The following is a 23,114-nucleotide window of genomic DNA, read 5'->3' on the forward strand; positions in this document are numbered from 1 at the left end:
ACGAAAACTGCTATGCAAGCGTTCCGTGAAAGCAAAAGAGCAATCATCTCTGGCTGGGTCTATGGCCAGCAGATCTCAGACGGCCGACAGGCGCAGGACTGCTGGTGACAAAAGAGCTGTCGAGTAAAGAGCTCACATCTCTGCTCAACAGACTGCTGCGACTGCGTTGCATGACTGCTCCCACCATCTCACTCTGCTCGTCTTCTTGTGGTTCCGATCCACTCTGCTCTCCCTCTTCTTCCTCGTCACTCTCTTCGTCCGAATCTTCCAGCTCGCTATCAGTATGTTGATAACTGCCAGCCTCTGGCACACTGTCATCCAGATCCCTCTCAATGCCCAGGTCAAACTCATCTTGAGCCACGCCAGTCAGCTCTGCCTCTTGCAAATGGCGATATCTTTCTTGCTCTCTTGACTCCTCGTCCAAAGCAGCAATACTCGTGTCCGCAAACATGCTTTCCTCATTGAACGTAATGTCCTCGGCAACAGGGATTTCGCTGTGCTGCATTTGCGATTGCAGCATCTCCGATTGCAATTCACTCTGCTCTTCCTCGTCTTCCTCTTGGTCCTCCGAATCAGTGATATCCTCATCCTCATCCTCATCTTCCTCTTCCTCTTCGTCAGCATCAGGAATCTCCTCATCCAAATCCCTCTCTTCCTCGTCCCCTTCTCCCTCTTCTGCCTCTTGCTCCGCAGCAGCAGCTCTATTCCTCGCTTCCTCGGCCTCCTGCTGCGCCTGCATATCCATCATCATTTGCTCTCTCCTCTGCAATGCCTCTTGCTCTTCTCTTTCTGCTTTTTCTTCAGTTTCTGCTTGTAGTGTTTTTGCGACTCCGGGTGGCTTTATCCAGCCTGCGCCGAAACGTCGGATGTTGTGTTTGCGGTGCGAGATCGCTTGTTCGTCTGCGAGGAGCTGGGCGAGGGATTGGCGGGTCGGCGCTGAGGATTGTTGGATTTGGCGACGGGATTGCTGGGCTGCAGTGTTGTCGGCGGAGGAGTTGTGAGGGCCGTCGGAGGAGGGTGGGCGTAGGTAGGGGGAGAGGAAGAAGGAGTATTCCTGTGATTTGTTGATATGCCTTCTTTACAATTAGAGATTCTAAAGCTTACATTTTGAGGTGCGAGTAATGGTAGAGACAGCATCTTTGCGTTTGTGGTTGTTGGTTGCAGTTGCTGTTTTGTCCAAAAGATGGAGTGTTTTGACATGTGCTTTCCCCACTGTTTGGAGAGCCTCACACATCGTCATAATTCCGTCAAAGCACAACAATATTCATTCTCACATGAGGCACAGAGATTCGAGATTAACCTGAATTACGTTTCATTGACTTTGACTATCGGAGCAGCCTCCTCTATCTGCTCTCTTCCTCCTTTCGGTGTCAACGAGGCTATGCTCATCAATCTCTCTCCTTCTGCTGCCATCATCAGACCGTCATAGCCTCATGTACACTCCTTGTATGCCGCGAGGCCACTATGCAAAGCGAGCTTCGACCTAGGAAGAGTATCATCCCCCATCAAGTCATCAGTCTTGAGAGTAAACGCGTCGTGCTGGAGTCAATGGCTCGGGCATGTTTCAGCTCCGTGGCCTTCGTGTGTTGTTGTTACAAAGTTCATCGAAGAACTATTAGAAGATCATGCTCAGCGAAAGCTCTGGCTCTGGTTCTTGATCTCGTTGATCTGGCGAGATAGAGTAGAGACGACGCGCAGAGCAGGGTCCTGGACGTTGCTCTCGGCAATCGACATGTATGCTCCCTGCATGCGCTGCTGGAGAACGTCCATAATCTTGGGTGCTACCTCTCTGATCTCAGGGTCAGCGAGGTTGATGGTCGACAGGACGGTGCTGAGCCAAGAGAGACGCTCGTCGACGTGCTGCTCGAACGAGGAAGTCAAGGCAGCCGATACAGACAGCGACACCAGAGGGCTGAGTCTCTGCAGGTACTGGGGGTTGATGCGGACGAAGAGCTTGTCAAAGAGCTCGCCCTGGCGTTCAGACTGAAGCCACTGGATGGTTCCCTCCTCGTATCTACCCTGGGTCATCATGGCTGTTATGCCCTCCAACTCGGGGTCTTCAATCGAAGGCACAACATCACCTTCAGTAGAGACGGCAGAACGTGCCGAGTTTTCGCCTGCAATCTGGCGCTGAAGCTTGAGGATCTGCTCTTGGAAGGCTGACTGACCAGCAGCCATCTCGTGAATTGTCTTTGAAAGTCCGAGAACCAGGTCCGAGAGTTGCTCGATCTTAGCGTTATCCTTCTGACGCTGCACCTCGGCATCACGAAGCTGCTCGGCGAAGCGGCGCTCAACATCAGCAACTGCCTTCTTGGTTGAGGTCTGGGCGAGGGTTGTGAAGTTGGGAACAATCGAGTTGCGCAAAACAGTAGCGAAAGACTGCTCGATCTGAGGAGTAAGCTTGGAGGAGGTCTGCTCGGAAATGACGCGCTGGAGTTCCTTCTCCTGCAGGGCAGATGCGATAGCAGGAGCCAAAGAAGCTTTGAGCTCACCAGGGACGATCTTGGCGACATGCTGGGAGACTGCAGAAGCAAGCTTCTCGTTCAACAGGGTCGAACTAGTCTCGACGATAGCAGGAATGACGCTGCTGGTGATGTTGGTGGCGATGATCTTGTTGAGTGTCTTCTCAACATTATCGGTCAAAGTGCTGGACACAAGACGGAGCACAGCATCCTGCTTGGCGGCAGCAGCGGCGTCTTGGATACGCTTGTCATCATCGAGTCTGCGATACAGAGAGTCGATCTCTCTGGAAAGAACCTCACTAACAGCCTTGTTGATAGCCTCAGCATCAACGGGAGCGGTAGCTTCGGCAGCCTTGGTAGGTTTCTCGACAGGTGCAGGCGAAGGTGTGACAGCAGCTGTAGGTTCCTTAGCAGAAGGAGAGGCCTCGGTAGCAGAAACCTTGGGGCGAGCGGCGAGAGCGTATGAAGCAGGTGTGAGAATGGCAGGGTTGGTTGCAGCCTCGGCAGTGCTCTGTTCCGGTACGGACTTCTTCGACTTCTCGGCCTTGGAAGTACCGTTGATAACAGGCTCTTGTTTAGCAGCGGCCTTTGGAGTTGGTGCGACAGGTCTGGCGGACTCGGGCTTCTGGGGAGATGAAGGTGCGGCAGCCTTGGCCGACTTGGCGGGTGCCTCTGCAGTAGCATTGGGAGAGATGCTAGCGACTGAGATAAGACCAGATTCCTCGGCATCAACAGGGTGGAGGACCTTGTTGTCACGGCTCCAGCCCAAGTCCTCGTGCTTGATGTTCATGCAAGTGACGCCCCTAGAGTGCATAGCATAGAGCTCAAAGAGAACATCACTGGAAGCCTCAGAGGCGACAGGGGTGTGGAGCATGTCCACACTGCGAAGTTGGCCCTTTGAAGCAAAAGACAGCTCGCGGATACCGCTCATGATAGCGGTTGACTCAGGGCGAGGCAGGTTGGGATCCTGCTCAGCAAGCATAGTCGTGTACCTGGCCTGATCCATGCTAGGGATGTTGTAGCGAGGAGCCGACAGATGGATGAAGTAGATCGAGTTGCGAGTAGGGTGGCCAAGAGCGATGATGCCTGTCTTGGGGTGGTAGGAGATGCTGCAGATGGCATCAGAGTCTTTGTCGTGAGGGAAGTACAGCTCCTGAACGGGCTTGTTGAGACCAAGATCCCAGAGCTGAAGAATGTGGTTCTGCTTCAAACCAACAAGCAAATAGCGGAGAGCAACGCCCTTAACGCATGGCCTCTCCTTGTCAACGAACATGATGGAAGAAGGGGTTGCCTTCTCAGCAGGAAGGGTCGTGGTCAGAGTAAGAAGGGGGTCCTTGCGCTCAAGAGCAGGGCGCTTGCCAAGAGGAGTCGTTTCGCGGGCCTGTTGTGCCATGTCACGAATATCCCAGAACTTGATGCGTCCGCTCTTGTCCAGCGATGCCAACAGACTGTCGTCGCCGCTGAAGGCGAAGTCCTTACCAGCCTTGCCGGTTGAGATCTTCAAGCAGCGCTCTTGCAGATACTTGTCGTTGTCGACGACGCGAGTCTTCTTGTCGGTGTACTGGCTCTGGCGGGCCACGAAAGGTGAGATGATGTAGATGGACTTGCCTCTGGAGATGGCAAAGAAGTCTGCGTTACGCGAGCTCATCTTAGCTCTGGTCTTAACAGGGCTGCCAGAAGTGTTGTCGTCCTGAACAGGCACGGGGGGAAGCACAAAGCCTTGCGACTCAAGGTCCAGGTCGTCGAATGAATCGCCCTCGACCTTGTTGATGCTGGTCCAGAAAACAGAGCCGTTAACTCCGGTTGCGAGGACTGTTTCAATGTCCTTGTGGGCACCGCTAGCAGTGCAAATCTGGACGTTGAAGACACGCTCAGCAGCAGAGCGGAAGACTTGCTTGTCCTTGCCAGAGTCCTGGCGGATCACACGGAAACCGCCACTCTTAGACATGGCATACACAATGTGGTTGGGCGAAGCGGTGACGAGCGCACGGTCAATCTGCTCAAACTCCTTCTTCAGGCGAGCAATGTCCATGAGCGAGTCGGGACGCATGGCAGTAGCCTGGCTGTCCTTGTTGATGGTGATGGAGACGAAAGGTCTCATTGGGAAGTTGTAGACGCGAACAGCGTAGTCCTTGCTGTCCTTGCCAGATTCGTCGGCATCAGCGCTCTCCCAGCTGTCGGCAACCTCCTCGGGGGCCTTGGTCTGCTCTTTCGAGGCAGAAGATATGGCACCGTCGGCTTGGGCAAGTGCTTTTTCAACTTGCTTGTCGACCTTCTCGCCAACACCACTGAGGGCCTCGGACACGCTTTGATGAGCATCGGCCGAAGGCTGGGCAGGGCGAGGAGAAGGAGTTGGCGAGGGAAGGGAAGACGTGATCTTGCGGTTCTTTGCGTTAGGAGGACCGTTGTCGGTGTCTTCAGGTTGAGAGACGTCGCGCTGGTGCTTAGGACCCTCAGCCTTGGAAGCGGGCCTAGGCGACGAAGCAGTCATCTGCTCGAAGGGGTTGACGTATGTGAAGACGGGCTTCTTTGCGTGAGAAGGGCCTTCAAATGGAGTAGTCTCGCGAGATCCGACGCTGCCGAAGAGGCGAACAGAAGGGTCTTGAGGGTCAACAACGTCGGCCGAAGGAGTGGGCTCGTTGATGAAGGGTTCAGGAATTCGTGCGGGCTGCATGGCTGGAGACAAGGACTCAGCAGCGGCACCGTTTTTGGGACGGTTCAGAAGACCGAGCAGGAAGTTCTGAGCGTCTCCCAAAGGCTGCTGTGACTTTTGGTCGGGCTGAGGCGAAGGCATTGAGATACGCAGAGAAGAGGCGCTCGATGGCTTTTGGTGGAAGGAAGCGACCAGATCTTGGGCCGAGACAGAGCGAGACTGTTGCTGTGCAGGGTGAAGCTGAGGGCCCGGGCTCTGAGCACCAATGTTCTGCAGAGAGGCCAGCGGGCTCATAGCGCCGGCAAGCTGGCTGGAGTTGAACTTGAGCAAGTTCAAGAGATCGTTGGACTTTGAGTCACCCGGAGCAGGGGTGAGACTGGGACTCATGATAGCCGAAGGGTGTTGGGGGTTGGGAGTGTGGATGGGAGGGGAAAACAAAGGGCTTGAGACGGAAGGTTGCTGCGAGGCCCAGATCGAAGGGTGGTTTGCCTGTGAAGTCTGGTCGTTTGAAGAAGCAGGGCTTTTCAGCCTCGCAAATAGATCAGACAAGTCAGCCATCGTGAGAGAGGAAAGAAGAGGCGGCGGTGGTAGATGGATGAAAGGTTCGGGCGTAAGTGACAGAAGCTCGCGGTGGCGGTCGGTGGTGCGTGCGCAAGTGAAAGAGTGTTGTGTCAAGCTCAGCAGCTGCACGGATTCCAGAGCAAAGAGATGCGGTAGACAGGAGAGTGGACGGGGGGGTTGAGGTGTGCGGTGTGAGGTATGAGTGAAGTTGTTCTTGTCGACGTCGGGAGGCGGAATTGGAGCTCTGAAATCCCGTCGCGAAGAGCGAGCGACGAACGCGTCATCGAAAAGCTGCCACAAGTGCCAGATCCACTCGCTGCGTTCTTCTTGCTTCTCTCACCAACGACATTTACATCCTCACAAGAATGCACAACTGTGTATACATTGTTAATATACTCAAAAAGAGCTGATATGACAGTCGCTTGTACACGTGATTTCTTGTTTCTCAATCTGGTACGACTCGCTAACACGCGACAACACTAGCACTCAGAAGGGCGTCGTCAGTCGAGCAGAGTCGTCTCCCTCGAGGTTATCCATATACGTCTCCGCGCTGGATGAGGACGTATGCGCGCAGAGAACCCTGAGTCTCTTCAAGCTCAGTATACCAGCGTCAGAAGGCCTTGTAATATGCACCACGTATCGCAAGCCAGAAACGCCCACTCCTTTGCATGTGTGGCCTCACCTCGAAGGCTTGGGCATACAAATTCCTATTGTAAAGCAGCAGAGGACAATCAATACAGAGCTTCAAGCCAATGAAACAGACACTCTCACTGGAATATCTTTGTGGGTCGAAGGATACTCCGAATCGATCAGTAAAAGCTCCTTACTCGTTGCAGAAATTGCATCAATTTGTGTTCGCCGAAGCAGCAAGGTAGCCAGAAACTACACGATCTCGGATGCGACCCTCGTAGATGTAGATGAGACCGCCTCATGTCTCTCTTGGAAATTCAACAACCAAGCGTGGGATGCTGGTCCTGGGGATGATGGATCACCTTACAGTGATCTCACAGGACCTTTTGGCTTCTTCATGATCGAGATTGATGGGCGACAAGTGGGAAGAGTGTATGCGGTGGAATACATGTTACGAGGTGTCGGTGAGGACTCAGATGTTCGGATCGTAGGGGTGGGTTTTGACGGTGAGATCATATGCGTGTACACGGGCAGTCTGCGGAAGCGGCAACGCCGGGGATCAGCGGAGAGCTGGCAATTGGTTTGAACCTCCATTCGCAACCCGGGCAAATGTATGATGCACAGTCACTTGGAAGTAACGGGGGAGTTTCCATCGAAAAGCGTATCTTCGGACTCTTCTCTACTTCCGTACTAACGCTGCATTTCCTTAGTGAGCATTGCCTTTGTGGGAGTAAAGATCGTAAGATCGTAAGATAGGTATGCAAGTGTCACCGGATCGTGACTAGACTGTGGTTGGGTAAGTACCAGGTAGGTGGTGAGGTCGCAAGGAAGGTGCAATGCACTGGTCTTGGCTCGAACATCGATTGCCACTGCTGCCTATCTCAAATTCATCTTCACTTCTTCTCTCTTCTCTCTTCTTGTTTTTCGATCATCTTCAGATCGTCACCGTTCCCGCCTACTTCAACGCCAACAATGTAAGTCAAGTACTTCGCAGCCTTGTTCCCGTTTCCCTCTTTTTCAGCAGCGCTGGTCTCAAGTGTCAAGCAAAGCCTTCGCGGATTTCCATGGAAGTCACAGACAATCTTCGAAGACTGCCCATTGGCATTCGAAGCCGATTGCACTGATTTTGCTCAGTCAATCTTTCATGAGCACTGATTCAACTTACACATTTCTTCTCGCAAACTCTTCTTCTTCCCATCTATCGTTTCTCTACCCGTTACTGTGACAGAGAAATGCATTGCTGACTATTGACAGGCCTCATACAGACTACAAGGCCCGCGCCCGTACCGCCCGCGCTGAGGTCGAGGACCTCCAAGGTCAACTCCTCGCTGTGAAAGAAGCGGCCGCCGAGGTCCTCGACCTCAAAAGTAGACTCTCGGCCGCCGAAAATGCGCTCGAAGACGAGCGCAGAAACCGGTACGCCAACCAACGACTGTAGATTCCGTTGTCAAAGTATACCAACCCATATATATCTAGTGAAGAAGAACGTCTTTCCGCTGCCGCCGCGTAAGTATCCTACTGCTTGCAGATACTATCACGAGTACTAATGATTGCGTATAGCCTTCAACTCCAAATGGAGGCTCGTGCCGTGTAAGTGTTGCATCACTTACACATCTCATCACGCCTCCTAATGAGCTTGTATAGTCTACAACTCGAATTGGAGACTCTTGCTGCTTCGCAGCAAAAGTGAGTCTTTCCGTTAATAGAGTGATGAGCTAAGACTAATTTGTGGTGCTCGACATAGAACCTCTGACCGTGACCTGCTGCTCGGTCTTGTGTAAGTGCCACTCGCAGCAGTTTGTACGCTATGCATCGCAGACTAACCTATCGTAGCGTCTTGAATATTGTAGTTCTTTTGGTCATTCTCTTCGCTTTGTGGCGCTAGGTATGTGTTCAACCCTCGTAGTCTGTAGCATACTAACCACATCATCTTAGCCATATCATCACGTTTAGCTTTTTGTGGGAAGCATGCGATTGTGGTTATCAACAATTCAATTTTTCATCATGCCAAAAAGTATGCTTACAATCAAATGCAACGCTTCTAGCCAACAAAGAAAACAAAAGATGTGAAAAACGGAGTCAAACTCATACCTAAAAGACAATCCACCTAACACGCCAAACTTATCCTATCATTCCCATCTCTATCGTGTCGAAACCGGTAAACACAACAGACATCCAACCCAGAGAACAATACACGTGAAAGAAATGCTTTTCACCCAGCCTCTTCAACATCATCTCAAGCAGAGGAGGCATCGCATCACTCCTTTTCCCTATCCTTGTCCTTCCGCCTCAACCCAGTGAGACCCGGTATAAAGTCCTTGAGCCTCCTTTCTCTCTCTTCACGTTTCGCTTTCTCTTTCTTCTCCTTCTCACGTTCTTTTCTCTCCCTCTCACGCGCTAAGCTAGGCAATGCAGTGGTTGTATCGGTCTCGCTGCTAACAACACTACCGCTTAGACTGCCATCGCGAGGACGTTCTGTAGATCTGCGCTCGCGGTCGCGTTGAGGGAAATGTAGATTCAAAGATGCAGAAGTAGTGTCCCGGGGCAAGGGGCCAGTGGCGGTGCCTTCGCGCATGAACGCCGCGCCGATGTTGTTGGAATAGGAGCCCGAGGCTGAGACTGAAGCGGTGGAGGTGCCCAGCCGTTGCATATCGAAGCTAGTTTTGTCGAAGTGGCGGTTATTGGTGTCGTGGCTGAGGATACTGACAGCGGCTGTTTGAGCACCCCCATCGCGGTCTTCTTCCCAGGACGGTGGTGGGTGCCCTTCTGTGTCTGCGCTGTAGCGGCCGAGCCCGACGTTGCCGACGCTGAAGCCGCGGTCGCGTGATGAGTCTAGTTGAGCGGCTTGACTTACATCGTCGAAGGAATCGCGGGTTGGTACGTCGAGAGCATCGTCAATGCGAGCGCCATTCTCTAGCAGTGATGTATTTTGCAGTTGATCGATGAGCTCCTCCCAGCGGAAGCTGAGCGCAGAATTAGGACGCTCGGCGCGCTCGGCACGAGATAGACACTCCTTGGTCTGAGCATCGAGAGTTCTGCACATTCTGTGGAACGTCAGGAGATCGCCATCTTCTTTGCCAATCTGTGCTGCTAGCAACTCTGCTTCACTTCCGTTTGTGGTGCCATGTAGCCAGAGTTCGACCAAGCTTGCGATCTCACGACTTTGGTCAATGAGATATGGCAGACTGGGGAACCCTTCGCGGCTTGTCATCGGAAGTCGAGATTGGATAGCAAGAGGAGTTGAATATGAAGTAGGCTTGTGGCCAATCATGCCATCGGGAGCAGAGATTGAACAAATGTCGTTGATGAAGGTCTTGAATGCTTCCCGGTGATCTGTTAAGAAGACGTTCATGGGTTCCATCCAATGTTCTTTGCTTCCGAACGAGGCCATGTTAGCAAGACCTTGGAGCGACTTTGCGATCAGAGTAAATGTTCTTCGGGCGCGAGGTTTTGGATCGTCCTTCAACAGACCAAACAGCTTCGGGTTCAAAACAGCTGGGCAGAAGAAGCGCAGGAACAGGAAACCAGAAACACTGCTGTAGCTAACACTTCTCAGATAGTCGCCATATCTGTCTTCGGCGCAGGCCCTGATGTGTCTGAAGATAACTCTCAACTCCGAAGGTGCATTCCTGGCGCTGACTTTGATCGTGTTCCAGACCGATTTGGTGCAGTTTATCAGCCTGTCCCAGTTCTTCTTCAGGTCGTGTTGGTTGGTCACTCGGTTGGGATCAACTTCACAATCTGGGTCCTTCTCATTAATGTCTCTGATGATGGGACCAAGGCATTCAAGGAGGTATTCTTTGCCGACCCTACGCATGTGCGAGTCCAGAGACTTGGTGAGCAGGGTGTTCCCACGGAAGAGCAAGTTTGCTTCCAGTGTGGCGTTCTTGTTCATGTCGCGGACGAACAGCTCTCTTTCGCTCGCAGCAGTGACATTTGCGTCCGCCTCATTGTTGTTGTTCGCCATGCGACGGGTGAACCTCATACGAGACACGGGTGTCTCCTTGTGTACACCGTCGATCTCCTCTTCGACCAGAGCCATGATCCACTCGGTAACCTGGCCAGATACCTGGAAGATGTTCAGCAGCAGATCGGATAGCCGTCTCAGCTCTGTCGGGATCATCTGCGCGACCTGCAGGGTAAGCTCGTTCGAGAAGTTATGTAGCAAATCATTCAAAGGCTTGTAGTCCTTTGCCATAAGAATAACATTTTCTTCCGCGCGAGCCTTGATCAAAATCTCGCCAACATTCTCATCATGCTGGTTCATGACTGGCCACCACTTTTCGACCTCTTTGCTCGCTTCCAGTTCTTCGAGGTATATTTCAATCTTGCCGAGTGTTTGATCGTTTTGTACCGGCATGAATCCGGCAGAGCCTCCAGTTTTCTGCGAAGGGTCCAGCAGACCATAAGCTTCATGCACAAGTCGAAGTTCGTGTTGTTCGCGAGGGCTTGAAAGATCCGGTGGGCGACGCTTCAACAAGACGGAAGCAGAGGTAAGGACGGCGGGCAAGTCCAAGTAGTCAAATTCCTCGCGCCAGAAAGGGGCCATTGACTCATGTTTGATTTGTGTCTTGCCTCGGGTTTCACCGTCCAGGTGTATCTCAACATAGTAACCGTCCGAGAGCTCTGGCTTGCTTGCAGCATTGTTGTTATTATTGTTGTGGCGATTTGAATGGTGGTGGTTGAATTCTGCTAATGAACTCAGAGGAGCATGGGGTAGTTTGGCTTCAATTATGCGAACAGATAGAGCGCGCTCCATGCGGAACATTTCAATCTTTTCAGTGGCCATCAGATTATCGAAGGCAGATGATGAAGGGGTATCGGAAATAATAGCAGATTCGTCGGGGTGGCCGTTAGGTTTGGGTCCGTAGAGCTGAGGTACGGTGAAGGCTCTCAACAGAACGAACCAGACTTCATAGAGAACACGGGTCTCCATGGATAGATATATAGGTCGGATGGCCGTCGTGACAGTAGCGCCGGATGTGTATTGGGGATAGATGGCTATGCAAAAATCGTTATCCAAGACAGAAGGATCCAATCTTTGAACAGCGCTCCGAGAGAGCTGAGAAAGTTGTACCACAGAAAGCAGTGTCGAGCCACCATCGGCGTAGAGTTTGAGCTCTCCATTCTCTCGGAGGGTGCAGGACACACGCCTCCACCAATGTGAGCCATAGCTTTGGAAGCGCGAAGGCGAAGGCTTGAGCGATCTCGGTGTGCCGGCGTTTGTATATGATATGTTGCTATCCCAGTAGACCATGGGACCGACTTTAATGATGGGAGCTTCTTTTAGTGTCAGAGACATTTCAGAGTTGCGTCTGCTATCGGTCAAGGTGATGCCTTGCACGACAGGACTCTGAGGTTTTGCCATCCTGTTACTGAGGCCTCTGGGGCGAATTGGCTGCCAGCAGAGTAAGGCGGCGAACCATGAGTCAAAGTCTTTGCGATCTTTCAGACGGACATGCAATTGCAGAGTCGAGTTTGGCACCGAGATGTCAAGGTAAGGCATCTGAGTGTCATCGTCCATAGCAGTGCGTACCTGACAGCCGCGAAGATCGGGAATGAGTGTACGATTTTGTGGGGAGCTAACATCGGCCTCGCATAACAGACTTCCCGTGTCCTCTTGAATGTAGCAGTATGATTGAAGCCATGTCGCAGCAGCACCACGACGGAACCAGAGAGTGCCCGACATGCGGCCACACAGCGTCTTCATGAGGTGTAGGATTCGGCGGGCGCTCGAATTGGGCAAGGCACCAGATACGCTGGCGGCATCGGATACCGAGATGGGCGAGCGCGGGCGTCTCGAGGCAGACGACGACGTGGATTGTGAGGGATCGAAGGAGGATGACGAGACCTGTGTCGAAGTGCTTTCGCTTCCAGTGAGATGGACTGAGCCATGGCGCAGACGACTACCGGGTTGACGGACAGTACCAGGCGAGACGTCGCGTGAGGTGCCCTCTTCCAAAGTCCTCGTGCGGTTGCGACGGTTGGCCGAGGTGGAAGTGTACTGCATGCGATTGCGAGTGTTGTCAGTCGACTCACTGCGGGCAAGCAACAGCGAACGAGGACTGTCACGATCTCTCTTGAGACTGGTCCGTGGAGAAGAGCCCAGCACGTGGCCCTCGAGATTGAGAGCCGTCTCTTCCATGACCGAGTCGGGAGTGACGGTGCGGATGGTGTTGTCGCTGCGGGCAGATCGAGGCCCGGAAAAGTGCTGTTCGCGCACTTCAGATGGCGTCTGTATGATACTTTGTGGCATAGGCTGGGACTGTGACATTGCGGATCGTTCCTGGTTCAGATATTCGTCGTACAAGCTGGGCTGCTTTCGGCGGCGGCTCGACTGCTCTGACCATTTCTGGCGGGGGGCGGGTTCCATGTGAGCCCTCATGCTTTTTCCAGGTCGTCGTCGTCGGCGGTGGGCTCAGGCGTGCTGTGCGGGCCCCGCGCAATTGGCGAGGGGTGAAGCAACAGAAACCGTCAGCAGCGGCGCCTTGACGGATGCGATGCGGTCGTGGTCGATTGAGCGAGGCGACGCGCTACAGCAGACATGGGGCCACGATGCCTGCTGTGCGGAGCGGGTGTCCAGGTATATACGCTGAGTGGTCGGGGGGTTGGAGGGGGTCGTCGCTGGATGCACAGGCTACGAAGGGCACGCGCAATGTGTTGGCAGGACGGGGACAGTAACAGAGCAAGATGGGAGTCAGATGGATGCGTCGTCGTGGTTCGCAATGGTTGCTGTGCTGGCTGGCTCTCGGTGCTCAGTGCTCGACGGCGGTGCAGAAAGCCAACGGCGCTCGATCTGACTGCCAAAGCCCAATGCTACTAACTTACTCTACGAGGCTATCAGGACCGCAAAAACGTTCCCTCTCGTTCTCGCTTCTTGCCTTCCTACAACTCTGACCGCCGCGTCCACCTGCCGAGACCATATGACAAGGCAACCCCGATTAAGAAAGTTCAAATTGACAGTCTAGGGCGGCCTGATAAATGTGCCCCTACTCCTATATTGCCCTTGTCGCCTTGCTTGGAGCCGCAGCTTTCCTTCAACTCATCTGATTGGCCAGCCCGACAAAATAGGTCCAGAAGCTGAGACGCCTGCCCCTCGGTGCGAAACAAGACCGACGGGTCAACAACCACACGAGGCCACCCATCCATGCCGTTCGCGAAACACCTCGTATAAATGATTTGTTCTGCCAAACCAAAGACCTTTCTGGCAAGCCTCCACCGCCTCCTGCTCGAACGCCCTGCAGGTTTCTTGCACAACATGGTGCCTTCTGCCGTGTTTCAGGTACAGTGCGCCGTGCGCCTCTGCTCACCGTCATCCTTCCTAGGCAGCCAGCCAGTTTCCCATCTAGACGTCTTTTCAATCTCACATCATCCTCTGCTGTGAGCGCAATATTCTATGTATACACATTACAGGAACGAATCATGCGTATAGGTAACTGTCACGTTTCAGAGCATGTAACATTCAAAATTATGCTTCAGGGTAGTAAAAAGTATCGTCATAAGCATAATACCGCGCTTGGAAGCAGAGTGAAACAGAACAAAGAGATAAACTGAGAGAGCCAGCCCTTGAGCAATTCATAAACAAAAATGTGAGAAGTGGAAAGAGTCGGCGCATCATATTCGGATTGTTTCATCCGCTTCTTAGCATTCGTGAAAATGTGGTATTCTTCATCTGAAGCCTGGCTTCTCAAGACCGCCGTCTTCGAGACCTATCGAGCTTGCTGGATATGGGGCTATCTTGGTTCCCGTAAAGTCTCCACTGGCTGTCTTGCGCAGAGCCTGGCGCATTGTTTCGATTGTGAGTTCTCCGTGCTGCTGGTGCGAAGGACTGCCAACGGGGCTGCGTACTGGACTCATGTCAAAGCCCTTGACTGATGTCGGGTTGCTCCTAAGCGGTGGAGTCGTCACTTCTTGAGAGTATTGCGAGGACAATGGCGAGCGTGCAGGTGACGGTGAGCGAGGTAGTGGTGGAGAGTGCATCTGGTTCTGACTGAGAGTGCTGGCAGACAGCGGTGTATAATGCTGTAACGCGTCTTTTGATTCGGCCTGTTCTGCCTGGACGACATCGGCGAAGGAGATGAAGCTCAATCTGCGCACATCTGCAGGATCCAAAGCACCGTAGTTCGACGCGGCATCATCGTAATCCGGAGGGTGTGAGGCTACCGAGTGGAAGCTCTCGTGTTGCGAGTCTTGTGGTGAGACAGGCAGCTGTGCATCAGAGTGGAGAGCGGATGCTGTGCTATCTGCGACCTTCTCAGACGCAGGTTGATGAGCCGTATGAGTGACGATTTCAACCTGATCCGGATCTAGGTGGGTATCGGTGATGGCAAGAGAAGAAGCCTCGAGGACTGCGGGAATGTGGTCTTCGGTCTGGATGTGTGCGGGAATGGCAGGTGACAACTCGCTTGGTACAATCGATTCTTGAACACTGCGCTCGAAGATTTGCGAGTCGGCCAGAGTCGAGGTCGATTGACTCGAGGCCAGAGCGAAAGGGAGACGCGTCGGCGAGGCAGCGACAAAGCGATTGGGCGGAGGGGATGACGAGGTGAGGGGATACATGTTTGCTGGCGGAGCTGTCGGCTTGGACTGGGTCGCGTTGGGGTTCGCGTCGATGACGGTGTTGTCGGATGCCTTATCCTTTCTCTTGACCAAACCAAACAATCGTCGCTTGCTGGACTTTGCGAAATCGGATGTGGGCGATTGGGAGGATGCTGAGGGAGGGACGATGGGCGCAGTGTCAGATTGCGAACTGAATGTCGACGAGGGCGGAGAGTGGGCACGAGCGGACATGATGATTGCAGGCTGGGGGAGGCTTTCTTTTTGTTCAGGAAGTTGCGGCTATCAATCAAGGATAAGGCCCTGGCAAGTACTGAACCTTGATTTTGTAGACTGAGACCTGAGGGAAGGAACAAGAGAAACGTGCGCGTGTGCCCGACCGACCAGCAAGCCTCTTCTCAAAGCACGCAGCCTTGCTCACCACTGGTCAAATAAACGGCAATAATACGACCAAGGCCTCACAAGCGCCAAAGAGAGTCGTCATGCGCCCACATTGACCACTCCGCCCTCAGGGTCTTGTTCGTAATCTTTTTGCTTTGTCTAGCCCAAACACATCCTCGCCGAACACGTATGCAGGTACAACAGAGTGATGATAGACTGCGAACCGTCCTTCTGAAACACTGGCTTGCTGTGTTTCTTTCCAACTCTTCCCTTGTTGATGCCGTTCCAATCCACTTTCACATCGTTGCAGTCAGAGCGTGGCTTTTGTCACACACACACACACACACACACAATCCTCGTCATACCTGCCCCTCGGCATCCGTCCGCTCCGAGTGTCCCCATCACTGCCGGCTGCACGAAACACCTGGAGGCTGGAGCCTTGGACCCGTTCAAACTCTACCGCGTCCAAATCCGAGTTCCACTTCCCTTCGCAAGCACATCCCCCTAAGGAATCGGTACCACGTGCGTGTTTGGTCCTGGGTTTGACACATGACCCTAACGTGAAGCCTTCCACTTCCGTCAAGTTTCCAAAATTTCACTCGAGTCAGGGTGCAGTGCATTTGAACCACCTTCCTACTTCGTGTCTGAGAGATAGATGAGAGGGTGCTTTTCTGTAGATCTCGTCAAGCCCTTACCACACCTCTGTGTCAATCATTGGAGAGGGTGTGTCACGAGGAGACCCGAGATCGATATCAGCTCTCTGTGAACGCCTGGTAAGATACCAGCTATATTTATTGGTCGCATGCCATCCCAAAAACGTCGTTGTAGAATCGATAACAACGTGGAAAAGATATCACAAGGCATAGTCACTCTCAATTATTTTTCTTTTTTTCTTTTTTTCTTTTTGCCGTGAATCGAGAGGACGACCCTGACTCCAAATTACAAGACTCCATTACTACATTCTAATCGGTCTCCTTCAATCATCTCTCACATAGCAACATCGAGGCTAGCTCCTTATGTACCGCTGTGTCTATTTCTTGTATCGACAGTATATCTACCATGGTTGAGACCCCTTCTTGCGGTTTCTTCTCAAAACACACCCCAGCTTCTAAAATCTTGTCTCGCTTTCCGCGGGTCTCAATCGACAACCTCGCTTTGGAAAGATACAATATCTTCTCAACAGGTGCTCCGAAGAGAGTCCAGAGTATGCTGCATCTCAACGGAAGATGTACTGTTCCTCGAAAGTCCATCGTGCGACTTGTGTAGCTTCGTATACGTATTACATGCTTTTTAAAACACATGGTAACGAATCCATATCTACTCTACTCTCTCAAACCACCAAGAACTTACAAAACAGATCTAAGTCTACCCTCCAGCACCCTCGCCAAGTCTCCTCGCAATCTTGTCGCAAACACCTTATCAAAGAATGCAACACCCAGTTCCTGACTCGTATACCAACTGGCTCTATCCAGATTTCCCGACCCCAACATCACCAATTCTCCATCCACAATCGTGCACTTCAGATGACTTTGCTTCGGCTCTTTATCTCCTCTGCCAGGGAAAAAATACTCAATCTTCAATGTTCCCAACTTCGGCCTTCCAGCTTCGAGGTCAGAGGGGGTAGAGCGAAGGGTTTGGTACCTTGATATCAGTTTTGATATGCAAGCAGAGGTTGTGGTGCCTGCAGTAACCAATTGCTCCAATATCATCAGTTTTTCGCTGGTGACGATGTGGATATCAATACCGCGTTGTAGAGTGCTGAGGATGGCACTAAGCACCGGCGCAGCAGTGGTATTAGGCGTCTGGATATAGATCTCTCGTTCAGCAGAAGCAAGACTGCGCAAGAAAAATGTGTTGAGTGGTGTTGGTGGCGGCGCAGAAGATTCTTGCCACGGAAGCCGAAAATCTGGGTTTCTGTGGTGAGGCGAGGGGAGGAAGATTGTGGGTATATCCTTCGAGTCTAGTGAGTGGTGTAGTGGTAGTTGTCCTTGTTGCGGTTGTGGTTGAGATATCCTCGCAATCAAGTCTTCATGGCTAGAATCTCCAGAGCTGTTGACGAGTTCATCTCTGTCTTCCTGCTGAGCCCAGAACTCCCTCCAGAACTCGACGAAACAAGAAACCACTGGCCCAGTGAGAGTTACAGCACCTTCGAACCAGTCTTCCCAGCTCACATTGCAGGAAGGCAATACTGCTACCTTCCTATCCACAATGATAAACTTTGGATGCATGACTGAGAATGGCAAGAGAAAGATACTCTTGACTTGCATATCCAAGCCTTGCAACTGCTCCCGAGATGGAAGGCTCAATGTCGATTGCCATGATTCCGGTGGATAGATTTTGCCATTCCTGAGCAGCACCATGATTAGTATCGTGCAATTTGAGTAGTGAGAAAGTCGCAAACTCACAGGGTCTGCGGATGCAACACTTTCTGCAATACCCCCGACGACGAGAAACAAATCCTCACCCTCAGCTTCCTACCCCTACTTCTCCCCTTCTCTGACAACTTGACCAAAACCTCATTGATCAATTTCTGCGTTGCAGAAGAGGCCCAAAAGCACGTCACCAGAATGAGCTCCTCGTTCGCAGATTCCAAGAGTGGAAGTAAAGACGTATGAATCGATTCTCCAGTACCCAGATGCAGAGAGTGGAGGTTGGAGGTTGTGATTAGAGAGGAAGGGGAGTGGAGGAAGTAGTTTGGAGAAGAAGTTATGTTGCGATGAAAGCCAGCTTTGAGATCTGACAGCCAGGGTTGGAGGATGCTGGTGTGGCCTGGGATGCTCATGGTTGCTGGTGGGGTGTAGATGATGTCGTTGCGGTCTCGGCTATGTGAATCCAAGCGATTGATAGATTGGTATTGATATCGTGCTGGGTCACAATAATTGCGCGATAATCATGTCCTATATGAATATATGAATAAAATGAGTATTTGTATTGATTGGTGAGATTTGATACCAGTCAATTGTCAGTGTACACGGAAGTGGTGTTGATGGCTGTGAGGCTATGCTTCATGTGGAGGGCGGCGTTACCAAGGCCACATATTGCGAAGGTGTGTGTGGTGCGTGTGGCAGAAGATAAGTGCTTTGTATTTACAGCTAAGTGCTTCGTATATGCGATATAGTCGTAACTTTAGGGCACGTATGATACATGACCGCAGTAGCTAGAGATCAAATTCAGATAGATGACAACGCAATAAGACAGCTACACACACACATGTGGCAAGAGTGGTTTGAACATTTATCTTTTTGGCATGAAAAAAACCTACGAAACGAGTCTTTTTTCTCTGGTTGGACGAAACGCCGATTATACCCTGCACTCCGTCGAACCGACTCCATTCGTCCTCGCCATCCCAGCGTCACCTCGACAAACTTTTCTTCTTGTATAGTCGGGAACAATTGTTCGTGTAAAGCAGCAACATTGGAATGGTTCGCAAAACAGCAATATAACTTTTCAGTCAATCCTGTTTCTCCTCCTGACAGCACTGCCGAAACATCAAAGCATTTAAGCTCTCGACATGACGCCCCAGGCGCGGATCTTGTTGTCGGTGTAACCGGCGAAGAGGGTCTGGCCGTCGGCGGACCAGGCGAGCGAGACACACTCGGGCTCTCTGCTCTTCTTGCCAACCTCGACGTACTCGGGCTTGAGCTCGTCAACCTTGCTCTTCTTCTCGAGATCGAAGATGATGATGCTCGAGGCGGTGGCGGCGCACAACCAGTAGCGGTTGGGGGAGAAGACCAGGGCGTGGATCTCGTCACCGGCGTTGAGCGAGTACAGGTGCTTGCTCTCGTTCAGGTCCCAGAGCATGGTGGTACCGTCCTTGCCACCGGAAGCGCAAAGGGAACCGTCGGGGGAGATGGTGACGGTGTTGATGTAGCCGGTGTGACCGATGTGGTCAGTCTGGATGCGGCAAGTGGCGAGCTCCCAAACCTGTTCAATTCGTGTCAGCGCATTTGTTCATCAAGGTTGCTAGTCGTTGTGAAGGCTATGTGTTATGCGAAGGATCAGGGCAAATGGGTGAATAGTTGTCTCATGGCGGTAGATGGCCGCTCTGAAGTAGCAAATACATAATTGCAATACATCATGTCGAGGGAGGAGAATTGGCGAAGAGGGAAAAGAGCTGGTACGAACCTTGACGAGCTTGTCCCAACCAGCGGAGACGATGACGGGGTTCTGGGGGTTGGGGGAGAAGCGGACGCAGGAGACCCAGTCGGTGTGGCCCTTGTCGGTGATGGTGTACTTGCAGTCACCGAGGGTGTTCCACAGCTTGATGGTGCGGTCGCGGGAAGCGGAAACGATCTGGCGGTTGTCGGCCGAGAAGGAGACAGACAGAACGTCGTTGGTGTGGCCGACGAAGCGGCGGGTGGTCTGGCCGGTCGAGAGCTCCCACAGGCGGAGAGTCTTGTCCCAGGAAGAGGAAAGAGCGTAGGCACCGTCCGAGGAGATGACCTAGAAGCGGTCAGAGGCTTGTTATGTGAGTGTATAGGGTGGTGGTTCGGCGTACACAGTCGGAGACAATGTGCGAGTGACCGTGGAGGCTGCGCTTGGGGTAGCCGTATGAGGTCTCGTCGCGGGTCAAGTTCCAGATGATCAGGGTCTTGTCGCGCGAGGCGGACAGGAGCATGTTGGGGCTGAACACGAGGCAATCAGCATCTCTGCCTCTCTCTATCTCTTTCTGCAGGTTGTGTGTGCTCACTTCTCAAGCGAGGTAGCCAGGCTGGTGACCCAGCCGGAGTGGCCCTCGAGGGTGCCGCGAAGAACAAGTTGCTCGGCCATGTTGACTGATGGAGGATCGCTGCAGCTGGAATGTTAATGTGCGTGTTCGTGGCCGGTTGCGCGCGTGCTTGCTGACCTGACGGAGTGAGACGTGGGCGATTGACTGGCGCTTGCGAAGATCCGACAGGTAAAATTGATGCGAGGACGACGACCACAGCGTGCGGGTCGAAAATCCGTGCCGAGCTTCTAGCGAAATCAAAACTAGCGTCCACCACCCGCCAAGCAATTCGACCATCACTTCGACCATCTCTCGTTGAACTTGCTGCTCTGAGTGTTGACATTATGCATCAAGACAGCTGGAAAATTGTTTCAGAGACTACATGTGAAAGTCGAGTCGTCTCATTCTGCTCCTTCTGAGTGGAACAATGTACTGGATGCAAGCTGTGAAGGAAGTCACCTCCAAAGGCCTCGCCGCTCCGACGCCGAGACTACAAGTGCTCACTTCTTGAATAGAATAGGAAGGCACGCTACTCACACCTGGGCATCTACTTTCCTGTAGCACAAGGTTTGGTATTGACTTTTCTTTCTCAGTCTCCTATCTTAGACTTCTGTGTCTTCTGCTTTCCACGCCCTTCAAGGTAACAGGCTCTGTCCAGTTCACTGGCCTTTCTCCCAGTCTCCATGATCTCATTCTCGTATGGAGTTATCGATGATTGTCAGAACTTCCCATTTTTGTTCTCAAGATTCGTCAGAGCTTTCGTCCGTTTTGAACGTCTCAAACTCCTAGTTTTCAGCGTTCTCGTCCTTCGTTTCTGCCGTGTCCTTGACTTCGAGAGCCTCTTCCTCCCTTGTTTCCTCCTTATCGGGAACCTCTGCTTTCTTTTCTTCTTCAGCTCGGGCTGCTGCAGCAACTTCCTTGATCATCGCTCTCAGCGCAATCACTGCGCCAATGGCACATGCACTGCATCTCGCCCCTGAGAATCCATTGCCTTTGCATCCGGTGCATGCTAATTTACTGGTGTGCTACCATTAGCATGTGCCCAGCAGAAACAGAAGCAAAGCAGGAGCAAAGGATCACTTACGTTCTGGACACATGACCAGCGCACATTTTGCATGTGGAGATCTTGATGCCGTTGATGCATCCATGGCGAGGATCTTTTGTGCGTGCCAGAGCCACCCGGTGAGGAGCGAGAGGAGTTGCGAGAGTAGTGGTCGCAGTCGATAGAGTTGATACAGATGCTTTTGAAGCGATGCTTTGCATAGCAAAGAGCAGGTTTGGATTGGTTGCCATGGTTTGTGTAGATCTTGGTATCAGGTATGTGTATCGGATGGTGTTTATCGATGACTGTGGGTTGGTAAGAGATATTTATATAGTTCTTGGATTGGATGTGCAAATGATATAGTGGTTTCAGGCGCTGGCTTCGGACAAAAACTTGTGCGTCTCGTGCCTCATATGTAGGGGAAGTCACGATCTAGATGGAGAAATTTGCACGTGGATGGTCTACATGTGCAAGCATGCAACTTCACACATGCGGGCATGCGCTGACATGACATCTGCTTTCCGTTCTGATGTAACTTTACAACTCAATATCCAATCCTCTACTCTGCTCTTGCAACTCGGATATGATGAAAAACAAACGATAAGCATTGAAATTGATGTACATACACAAAATCCAGAGGTGAGCTCACTCCTCTATATAGATACCACCATATACCCCTTCCCCTTCTGAGAACGACCTTTGAGATTATCTCAGCCGACCAGTTACCAGATCCAAAAGTACTGTGCATCTTCACATTGTGTACGAGAGCACTTCTGCAGAATGAGAATGAAGTTTTTGCGAATTGTTAGGTAAATATGGATATCGACGCAGTGATCTCAATAAAGCAAACTACATAAACTGAGCAAGAAACATAGGAGAGAAAGATAAACAAATATTGGGTATAGGTCGGAACTTGCAAACAAAGGAAAACAAATGTGAGAGCTATGAACATCGCACAGAGAATAGAAAAGGAGTATAAAAAGATGAAGAAAGAAGAAAAGCACGAACGCGGACAGCTCTCTGCGGACTCTGCTCGCGTTCGGAAAGAATTGGGCAATTTGATAGCTTCAGCTCCGCTTGTATGTTGTGGTGAGAGCGGATGAGAGTGACAGAATCTAGCACATAGGAGGTAGGCGTCGATCATGGCATTTCGACTGGCGGAGGTGGCGGATACTGTATCTCGAATGTTGCCCCTTTGTGTGCGGAGAGCTTGTCTGTAGCTTCAAGCTCCGCGATGCTCTGAAGTGGTGGGCCTTCGGGATGATCGCCGCGTATTGTTGTTGCAGGCGTCGTGCTGTCTGCAAAACTGTGGTCGCTCATACTGCTGTGACTCCGTCGCATGTCGCTCACGCTGCTGTGGCTCCGGTGTACATCGCTCATACTGCTATGGCTTTGGGATGATCGTGGCGAGGTGATTGTCGGCGAGGTGACTCTGAGACCAAGTCCGACACCACTACCACTGACTCCACTGTTTCCCGTGAGAACCGACGCACGACGAAAGCCCTCTCTCTGCTTCTTGTCGTCTGCTAAGTCTGCCTTGACGACTAATCGGTCTACAAGCACGCCATGAGCTTTGTTCAGTGTCTTCTTGACGAAACCTGTGAGGAAGACGTTACAGCTCATGTCGACATCTTCGCGTAGGTATAGTCCTTCACGTGGTACACCGAGATTGCCGAGACCAAGTTCGATGACCTCGCGCTCTTCTCCTGGCTCATTGCCTCCAATACTCCATTTCTCCTTAATCTCGAGGCCAGCAGGAGCATAGACGTGAGTTTGGAGACCGCGCGGTAAATCGTGGAAACAGGCCTTGTAACTGACTTGGCCTTTGATGCCTGGCAGATATGTGATGCGATCTGTGAGTTCGTACCAGGTGCAGTGAAATTCATCCGGAGGCGCATTTGGTGGAGGCTTGGCTTTCGTATGATTGATGACCAGTGGATTCAATTCGATCATCTCGCTGTGTGAATGCAGCATCTCCACAGCTGTTTCTCGGCTGACTGTGGGGGGTAGTGGTGTCACCACTGTGTATATGCTTCTTTTCCAGAGAACCATGGCGGCTTGCGACGAATATTCCAGTCCAAAAGACAAAGTCTGAGATGTTTTGCCGATTATCTGATTTGA

The 23,114-nt window shown here is 52.0% G+C and overlaps 9 protein-coding genes across 9 annotated transcripts; 1 reads left to right on the plus strand and 8 right to left on the minus strand.

The window, feature by feature from the left end:
• Nucleotides 1–43: 43 nt before the first annotated feature.
• Nucleotides 44–1,137, minus strand: M436DRAFT_78400 (uncharacterized protein; the record flags this gene model as incomplete). Its single annotated transcript, XM_013575888.1, has 2 exons — nt 44–1,054; nt 1,105–1,137. 2 exons carry the CDS (start codon nt 1,135–1,137, stop codon nt 44–46), a joined length of 1,044 nt encoding a protein of 347 aa, XP_013431342.1.
• Nucleotides 1,138–1,629: 492 nt separating this feature from the next.
• On the minus strand, nt 1,630–5,673 carry M436DRAFT_38439 (uncharacterized protein; the record flags this gene model as incomplete). Its single annotated transcript, XM_013575357.1, has 1 exon — nt 1,630–5,673. The coding sequence occupies one exon, from the start codon at nt 5,671–5,673 to the stop codon at nt 1,630–1,632; it is 4,044 nt and encodes a 1,347-aa protein (XP_013430811.1).
• A 1,030-nt stretch (nt 5,674–6,703) lies between these two features.
• Nucleotides 6,704–8,191, plus strand: M436DRAFT_60474 (uncharacterized protein; the record flags this gene model as incomplete). Its single annotated transcript, XM_013575560.1, has 10 exons — nt 6,704–6,799; nt 6,841–7,045; nt 7,092–7,102; nt 7,245–7,280; nt 7,535–7,722; nt 7,783–7,812; nt 7,867–7,896; nt 7,951–7,992; nt 8,051–8,083; nt 8,140–8,191. The coding sequence occupies 10 exons, from the start codon at nt 6,704–6,706 to the stop codon at nt 8,189–8,191; spliced, it is 723 nt and encodes a 240-aa protein (XP_013431014.1).
• Nucleotides 8,192–9,223: 1,032 nt separating this feature from the next.
• Nucleotides 9,224–12,052, minus strand: M436DRAFT_13063 (Rho GTPase activation protein; the record flags this gene model as incomplete). The annotated part of the gene is made up of 1 exon (XM_013575101.1): nt 9,224–12,052. A coding segment is annotated over one exon (2,829 nt), but the record flags the coding sequence as incomplete, so codon positions are not given.
• Nucleotides 12,053–13,974: 1,922 nt separating this feature from the next.
• M436DRAFT_37668 (uncharacterized protein) lies at nt 13,975–15,096 on the minus strand (the record flags this gene model as incomplete). The annotated part of the gene is made up of 1 exon (XM_013575223.1): nt 13,975–15,096. One exon carries the CDS (start codon nt 15,094–15,096, stop codon nt 13,975–13,977), a length of 1,122 nt encoding a protein of 373 aa, XP_013430677.1.
• Nucleotides 15,097–16,257: 1,161 nt separating this feature from the next.
• Nucleotides 16,258–18,025, minus strand: M436DRAFT_60477 (uncharacterized protein; the record flags this gene model as incomplete). Its single annotated transcript, XM_013575561.1, has 3 exons — nt 16,258–16,273; nt 16,594–17,589; nt 17,649–18,025. 3 exons carry the CDS (start codon nt 18,023–18,025, stop codon nt 16,258–16,260), a joined length of 1,389 nt encoding a protein of 462 aa, XP_013431015.1.
• A 716-nt stretch (nt 18,026–18,741) lies between these two features.
• Nucleotides 18,742–20,013, minus strand: M436DRAFT_60478 (WD40 repeat-like protein; the record flags this gene model as incomplete). Its single annotated transcript, XM_013575562.1, has 4 exons — nt 18,742–19,167; nt 19,369–19,686; nt 19,742–19,868; nt 19,934–20,013. The coding sequence occupies 4 exons, from the start codon at nt 20,011–20,013 to the stop codon at nt 18,742–18,744; spliced, it is 951 nt and encodes a 316-aa protein (XP_013431016.1).
• A 723-nt stretch (nt 20,014–20,736) lies between these two features.
• Nucleotides 20,737–21,244, minus strand: M436DRAFT_60479 (uncharacterized protein; the record flags this gene model as incomplete). Its single annotated transcript, XM_013575563.1, has 2 exons — nt 20,737–20,968; nt 21,036–21,244. The coding sequence occupies 2 exons, from the start codon at nt 21,242–21,244 to the stop codon at nt 20,737–20,739; spliced, it is 441 nt and encodes a 146-aa protein (XP_013431017.1).
• An 889-nt stretch (nt 21,245–22,133) lies between these two features.
• On the minus strand, nt 22,134–23,045 carry M436DRAFT_39053 (uncharacterized protein; the record flags this gene model as incomplete). Its single annotated transcript, XM_013575475.1, has 1 exon — nt 22,134–23,045. One exon carries the CDS (start codon nt 23,043–23,045, stop codon nt 22,134–22,136), a length of 912 nt encoding a protein of 303 aa, XP_013430929.1.
• Between the last annotated feature and the right edge of the window lie 69 nt (nt 23,046–23,114).

The sequence above is a fragment of the Aureobasidium namibiae genome, assembly GCF_000721765.1.
Source record: "Aureobasidium namibiae CBS 147.97 unplaced genomic scaffold scaffold_2, whole genome shotgun sequence".
Taxonomy (NCBI): domain Eukaryota; kingdom Fungi; phylum Ascomycota; class Dothideomycetes; order Dothideales; family Saccotheciaceae; genus Aureobasidium; species Aureobasidium namibiae.